Source organism: Motacilla alba, chromosome 2 (genome assembly GCF_015832195.1).
Source record: "Motacilla alba alba isolate MOTALB_02 chromosome 2, Motacilla_alba_V1.0_pri, whole genome shotgun sequence".
NCBI classification, from domain to species: Eukaryota; Metazoa; Chordata; class Aves; order Passeriformes; family Motacillidae; genus Motacilla; species Motacilla alba.
In genome coordinates, this window is record NC_052017.1 from 68,344,710 (window position 1) to 68,352,875 (window position 8,166).

An 8,166-nucleotide genomic window follows, 5' to 3' on the forward strand; every position below is an offset into this window, starting at 1 on the left:
AAGACCTGCACCCTGTGGGTGATTGGTGACTTCCACTTATGTTACCAACCTACTGTGGCTGTCCCTTCCATTTTCCATTGCTCAGCATGTTGTTGTTGTTGTTGTGTGGGCTTTTGTGCCTGTTGTGCTTATTAAAAATAACAACAACAGAGGTGAACCAAAGTCGGAAAGCAAAATGCATGAGACAAAGGATGTTGTTTTTTTTTTATTCCATCCCTGTCATTGTGCTGCAGAAAGCTCACAGTTTAGAAATGACCATTTGTTTTGCATGATGCAGTTAGCAACTGTAAATATTTGCGTTTTTTTTAATATTTAACTGAATGTTTCCTGGATCATTTGGAACTGGTGTAAATGGTAGAATAACTGATTTTTAAGAGACAAAATTCAGAGAGGGACTTTCCAGACTTGTCTCCTTCCTCCCTTACAGTCATTTCTACTCTAATTGGTTTGGTCTAACAGCAATGACAATTAAGGCTGTATGCAAATAGCCTGATAAAGACAGTAACGAATCTCTTTTTTCATCCATCGTGGACTGTGCATTCTGTCTTTATTCACTGAGGGGGAGGCAGTAGGTTGCAAAAAGAAGTATCCACCTGTATTCACTGGCTGGGCTTAGTTTCTTACTGTCTCTTAAGAGCAACCACATCCTCAGCAGGTGTCTGTTTACACACCTGATTTCGATGGAATGATGCCATCTGCCAAGGGCGTGAACTTTTTTCAGATTTCAGCAGCATTTGGTGTTTTGCTGTTCCGCTAAAGGGTGGTGGTATCCTGTGGCCTCTCTGGAATGTTGTCCGCTAGATCTTGGTCTTAAAGGATGAGGTTTAGTCACTAAGGTCACGACACAGTTTGCACCTGTTCCAGACATCCATATGGTAGCCTGAGGCTTCAGATTTGCCTGAGGACCTCTTTAAGGAATGAGAGCAAGTATCTGTGTTGAGGTCTTGTCTCCCAGTATCCTAGTAAATGACCTTTATGGATCAAGCTATTTCATGAGCCCCAAACAGAACAAAGCTATGAAGGTTAAGGTCTGGAAAATTAATATTATCCCCTTTGGGACACAACAGTTGGAGTTTACTAGAGTTTACTAAACAGCTGTGTTTACTAGCTGCTTCTGCAGTTGAGCTCAACAAAATTGTCAGGAATTGGACAGTTCCTCAGCTGAAATTGTCCTCAGCTGGACTCAAATTCTCCAGCAAGCAAAGAAGTGTCAGAGCTGAGTGGATAGAAAAAGTGAACTTGTGAAATTTCTACTCTTTCCTATGAGACAGAGTTATCTGTTGGCAGGTCCAAATCAAGGAAAAGGAGCGGGGGATTTATATAATATGTACTTATGGAGCTTGTTGGAATACAGGTATCTTATGGCTAAAAACATGTGGATTTAAAATGAGATCTTACGACAAAATAATTAATTTGTGTTATCAGACACAAAGATACTGCCTTAGCCTCTGAGAGCACCTGAGCTGAAAATTGCTGTAAGCTGAGGAACTGGCCAGGGAGAAGGTCTCAGCATTATTGCCCTGCTGTTGCTTGATTCTTTCCTCATCATTTATATCTGGTTACTCTCAAAGCGGATACAGAGCTGGACTGACCATCAGCTGGGCCTGGTACATATGTTACCATGTACCAAATTCAGTCATTCATATCAGTGACGTATGGGGTCCTGTTCTATAGCTTGTAAAACTCATAGACTGTTTCTTCCTAGAAGACACCTATTAGAATATCCACACTACATTTTTTACTACTGGTGTTTGTGAGCTCAAGATAAAAAAACCTGTAAGAGTGGTTCACTTTCTGATCTTCAACCTTTTTGCAGCCTGTTGTGACCTGGACAAGTTGGCCGATCATATTGGCTTCCGTGCTAATTCCTCTTATCATTTTGTGTATGCATCAGGAACAGGGAGATTTTTAAGTCCAGGATGTCCTTTCCCAGCAGGTGTTCCTTACTCTGTATTACTCCAGTCAGCCAAGCTGTTCCACAGATGTGTCATTTCAGGAGATGTAAAAGGTCTCAGTGATTTCAAATATGTGTCCCTGTGCTGTGCATTCTGTGCTGCTGTTGAAGGACATGCAATATTTGCACTGCTTTTCTTTAAACTATATATGATCCTAAAGGTTGTTGAAATTCTGTAGGACAGGAAGAACAATTACTTCTCCATCCATTTCATGTTACTGTTACATCATTTTGTATATGTGTTCTCAATTTCTCAGTTCAGGCAGTGGCTGAAAGAAGAATATGGGGAAAACTCTTCTCAGGATCTGCAAGAAGCCAAAAATCTTCTGAGCAAATACAAAGAGCAGGCAGAGTTGCATCAGACTACTGGAGGAAGGCAGTGGAATAACAACTTCTCATCTGTGCCATCACTCTCATACAGCAACTACACAACAGAGACCTAGTTGCAAGAGGTCGATTTTTTTTTTTCTTTCTACTTTTGCAAAACATCTTGCCATGTTTTCCATCCCATCTTCAAGACTTTCAGCAGTAAACCATGCAAACTGTTGATTTATAGAAAGCTTCTTGATGACATTATGTGTGTGTGTGTATGAGTGTGTTTCACACAGTTTGGTAATTCGGGCAGGATCAAGCTCTGTTTATGCTCAGAGACAGGATCCAGTTTCTGTGGCTGAGGCAGTCTATCTGCCAGCCACAGTTATGTCCCCTTCTGCCCTCATTGCCTGGCATTTGCTGTGAGGTTAGCTCAACTCCTCTTGTTGTAGGCTAGCAAAAAGGGCTTGGAGAGATGAAGTCTGGTGATTCAAGCTGTGGCAGTTTGGCATCTCTGCACTCTTAGTGTGGCCAAGGTGTTACTGCACCTGAGGAAGGGAGCTCAAGTCTGTGTCTCTGCTGCTCCTGTTCACAGTCCATTGGCAGGTAATAGCGTGGAGGTGGGTGTGAACTTGAGTGCAGGCTGAAAGCTGGAGCAGATGAGACAGGGGCCCAAGTACCTTTCCCCCAGCAGTGGCATCTAGGAGAGAAGTGGGACAGACAGCTCTGAGTAATAACACCTTCAACCGCCACAGTTGTCTTTGCTTCAGTGCCCGTGAGACTGAGCTGTTGGCAGAGCTGCCACAGACCAAGAGCACCCAGGCTGTTACCACAGCTCAGCTGGTGTGCAGTGATTTAAGCCGTGGTCCCTTGACTTTGCATCTGGTCTCCCAACATAAGCTTTTCTGGAGAATAGTTTATCATGTCTCCAGAGCCACTGAACTTCATTCCCCACGGAACACGTGCCTCTTCAGCACACGCCCCTGCGCACACGATAACGCGTCTCCAAAGAGTGGGCTCGGTGTGAGTGCGAGCACCTGTTTCTTTGCTTGTGCTGTGGTTTGCTCTTTGACTTCAGCTACCTCAAAAATGCTGTTCTTGTCATTGTGGTTGTAAATGCAACCTTGAAAATTGCCTTGTGTAATCTTAATCTAACACTGAGTGAAGTAAGTGGGTGCGTGTGTGTGCGAGAGTGCGTGTGCATGTATATTTCAAAATGTCTGTATTTGAGAAGTTTATTGTTTTATTTTAAAATTGCCCATATTTCTCACTGGTTTAAAGATTGAGTTGTTGGAATTCAACTTTCCTGCCATTTAAACACCACTATATATTTTGCTGTGATCAGATTTATGGGAATGCATTTGTACAATATATTTTAAACTAGGCTGAAACTAGGGGCCATACTGCGCTCTTGGTAACGCTGTGTTTTTCTGGAATGGAGCCATTGCCTGACTGAAGCAGCTTGTAAGAGTGTAACTTCAAACATGTCAGTAGGGATGCTGGGCAGTGTATTGATTTCTGATGGTGTAATGTGGAGTGGCCCCGATGCCAAGATCATGATTTCTTGTCTTTGACTTGGAGTATGAAAGGCCTACTTTTCTTGAAGATTCTAGAAAATAAAAAATACCATCCAAACAGCCAAGATAGAAAACTAAAACCAAATCCTTCATTTGTTCAAGTGTGGTGTGTATCATGCTAAAAGCTGAGCTCTGAAAAGCAATCAGCATACTAAATAGTATCCAAATTGTGTCTCTTTCAATTTCTTCGGTACTCTGGCCTCCCATTCTGTCACAAGACTCCTCTACCTGTGATTTCCTGCTTGCAGGTGGCAGTGAATTCTTTGGATTGGAGCAAGGCTTTTGGGCCAAGTAAACTCTGGCTGTTAAATATCTGTTGTTAAGTATCTTAAAAAAATACTGGCTTGTTATGGCTTGTGAAATACGGGTCGTGCATATCAATAATTGCCTAAAAGGAAAAAAGGGAATGGGGTGGAACTGACCTGTCCGTTTCATCTGAGGTCAAGCCTGCATCAGGGTTCTCATTGCACTAAGTGCTTGAAGTGTACTGAGCACGATGAGAGCAGGATAATCATATCTTTGTTGCAGTAAGGGATGTTGCTGGATTTGGGAAAAGTGCTGGAACTGACCTTGTTTTCAAGCTTGCAGCTAAATAAACTGCTGCCTGTTTGGTATATCCAGCAGTTGCTCTGTGATTGCCTGGTAAGAGAGGTATTTAGCTGTTCTGAAGATGTTGATCTCCAAATAATAGTCTGGTTAACAATTCCAGCCCAGCAGTGTCCACGTTGGCAGTCCCTTCTGTGCTCTGAGGGTAGATGTAATAATTGGAAAACGTTTTCCTCGGTAACAGGGTCTGACACACGTTCAGGATTCGGGTCCATTTGTTCAACCCTCTACTCATGATAGGATACGTAGGGCAGCGTCAGCCCATCCCGAAAGGGCAGCTTTGTCAGAAGTATTTGCCTATGGTCATGCAGGTATCCAGCCAGTCCTTCTTGTAGCTGGCTGCCAACGTTATGTATCCTATAAAACTCCTGGCACTCTTGTCCTTTCAGTAGTAACGCTGTGGGTGCTGGTAAGTTGGCAGTTCTTTTACTGTTCTGACACGTACAAGGCAGAATGTGAGATATCTGTTAATTTTCATGTGTCCAAGATTAATCTGCACTGTTTTTTTTTAAATAGTTTGGTTATCTCCAAAGAGTCAGTCCCTTGAACAGGATTTTTTTTGGAACTGAGTTTGGCTTTAAGGCCATATAGCCAACATCAGTGTGCGTTATGCTGCAGCTCCAAGGCAGATACAGGGTAAGCTGGGAAGACGGAGCAAATGCTATATTGTCAGTGAGTGGAAGTGCTTCTCTCTTTTTGAAAGGCAGAAGAGGTATTTTCTGCAGTCTTCACCTTCAACATCTTGTGTAGTGGTCTTTGTGTACTGCATACTGCAGGTAAGAGCAGTATAGGAGCAACAGCAGCCTAAAAAAATTTGAATCTGGTTTGTCCATGTAGAGAACAGAATGATGGTTTGCTCCCTAATTACCACAGGTGCAGAAGAAAGAGCTTCAGTTCTCACCTTTAGCCTTTTAGAGAGGGAGAGGAGCTAATGCAGACTGAGAATGTGACATGATTTGTCTTCCAACCAGCCTTTCAGTGGCAATTTGTAGGACTTTCCAGCTATCTGGAACATGACTAGACCCAATTCACCTCTTAGTAGTTGGCCTTTGTAGTGTAGATGATGCATTCAGTTATTTTGTTTCTGTACTTCAAAACACTGTCCTCATTTTGATGTTCACTGGAAAATGTATAAAGTTTATAACACCTTATTGGATATTCAGATTTGAAATGTATAATCGATTTTTTTGGGGGGCTAAACTTGATATCCATGTGTGATTATAAGCAAATGTCTAGTGTTTTAGAATGTAGGTAATGGGTAAATGCATCAATAGTATTTATTACTAAGTTTTTTAACCTGGAAAAAGTTGCTTCCTTACATTTTGTGGTTGAATGGGAAGATATGGCAAATCATATCTGTTTTTTAAAAGGGATAATAACTTTGGTTGCTGTAATGGCCACCACCTATAAAGATGTCAGTGAAAAATGATAGCAATTATTTCACTAGTTTAAAAATTCTAAATCTGGTAAGCTTCTTGATTCTGTCTTCCTCTTCCTTGGCCATCTTAGCGAAGCCTTGATTGCTTTTTCCAAATGTTTGTATTTAATATGTTCTACAATTTTTTTATAAATAAAATTAAATGTTAACACCTGATCTGCTTTTGTATTTCTTGAAATCAATGATAGTGTCCAGAAGGTTTCTACTTGCTGTTTGTATCCCTGCAGGTACAGTAAGAGTACAAGACTAACTAATTTTGGTGTTTTGATTACTTTTTCCTCCTGCACACAGACTTCTTGAAACTACCCCTCTTTTCACCAGCTACTTCCAGGTGAGTTCAAGAATCTTCAGCACAAGCACCTTTTGATAATCTCCCAGGAGAATCTTGCATGTTTCTGTCTTACTGATTGTTGCTGGCCCATCATTGAACAGGGTATGTGGTGAATCCTATGTTTTTTATTATTTCAAAATACCTTCTTTTCCATTGCACACTGATTTGGGGCTTAACCAGCTGTAAAACTTACCTAGTTTTCAGGCTGCCAGCGTTCAAGGCTCTCAGTAGTGGTCTGTCAGAGGAAGCTGATGTAAGTGGCAGATGATTCTCAGGGGAAAACATGAAAAAACTTAGGGTGTAAGGGAGGAAATGCCCCGTTCAAATTCCCACAGATAACTCACTGAATTTCTGGTTTGACACTACCTCTGCTTAGAGAGCATTTCTGACATTTGGGCAATCGGGAAAAAAAATTCCAAACCTAAACCAAAAAGCCCACCAACCTGAGATTATAATCAGTCAGATCATAGCCAGATCGCATGGCCACTTCAATCATTGCTGAAGGCTGAACTGTTTTTGCAGAGGGACTCCCTTATCATGAAGGCAGAATTAGATGCTCAGGCACAGTGAGTTCTGAGTCTTCTCTTTTTTCCCTCTCCTTCCTCTCCCAGCACTTGTTATTTTATATACTATTGGGAATGTGTGATTCCTAAGGAATCTTGGGCATTCAACTAATCAGTAATACCCTCCACTAGAATAAAGTAGATGTGTCTGTAGATAGCTCTGAAAGTGATAGATGCATCTTGTTCAAATACATTTCATTATACATAATTCATCTTCAGTGTAAATGGGATGACTCGGATTTTATTAATGTGTGTTTCAGTCCTCTTCATGTCTTTCTGTGAAGAGACTTTGAATTCAGTACAGCCTGCTAGGTGACACTTGAATTAGTAGTGGCATTACTTTCTTTCTCCCATCTCTTATCCACAGAAGTGTCTTAAATGTATGTGCTACAACACTGATGAGACAGAAAACATGCTTAAATAATCCCTTCTGATCTAGGGAAACCTCATAAGCTTTAGAGAAGGCTTCTCCTCTGCCTAAAGGAAAACAGCAGTTTCCAAATGAAAAATGCTTTACTGCTTAATCTTCCTTTTGACTACTTAGTACTTTTCAAGGGTAATTTTTAACCAAATCACATGCAAAAAGTGTGCTGGAACCGTAGTGCTGTAGTGGTGTTCCTGACTGTGTATCTCGTTCCCTCCAGGGTTATGTGGAACTGTTGTGAGTTCTGGAAAGTGGCAGTTTTGATCTAATTCCTGGAGTCCTGTCCTACCATGCAGTCAGCTGAGGGATGTAGAGGGCAAACCTGCATGTCCTTAGATGTGCTTATAGCCTGATAAGGGGTTTTGGCTTTGCCAGGAAATTATGAGAGTCCTTCCACCTCCTCAAGGAGATTGCATTGGCAGAGGGAAAATGATGATGGTCTGTAGAAAATACTAGCATGAGGAAATGATGTTGCACTGTGCAATGTTTCTGTAGGCACCCCTGGAGACACAAGGCACGTGACAGAAACAGCTAATTTCACACTTTGTTCCCAGCAGAGCTTTAAATGTGGGTCTTGGTTTCCATATGGCCCAGCTCCTGTGCTTAACTATTTCACTGCTACATTAGCTGTTCTGTGCAATATTATTATTCTGCCCTCAGCCAAGGAACAAATTCTTCTTTATATATTTGAATGTGTGCTTAGCTCTAGTGAATTGTGCCAGCTGTGTTTTACCAAAACTGAGTAGCTTGTGAATAGCTACAGGTCACTTCCTGTAGTCACTAGAGGTGACTTCCTTTAGTTTTCCATTTAGTTTCTAGTGTAAATATTAGGAATGGGCATTAGTGAAGTGTGAGCAAGAGGTGACCTGGATTTCCAGCCAGACCTGAGCCCAGTTTCCATTTTAGATGAGACAATTATCAATGTGCAGGTTTGTATCCTCCATTATTTATTGAACTATGG

General features: G+C 41.5%; 1 protein-coding gene across 1 annotated transcript in view; it reads left to right on the forward strand.

The window, feature by feature from the left end:
• DUSP22 (dual specificity phosphatase 22) overlaps positions 1-6,043 on the forward strand; it is a 43,448-nt gene extending 37,405 nt beyond the window's left edge. The window contains exon 7 of the mRNA XM_038126843.1: positions 2,212-6,043. Coding sequence (XP_037982771.1) covers positions 2,212-2,397 — 186 coding nt within the window. The 3' untranslated portion in view covers positions 2,398-6,043. The remainder of the gene's footprint in view (positions 1-2,211) is intronic.
• The last annotated feature ends 2,123 nt before the right edge of the window (positions 6,044-8,166 follow it).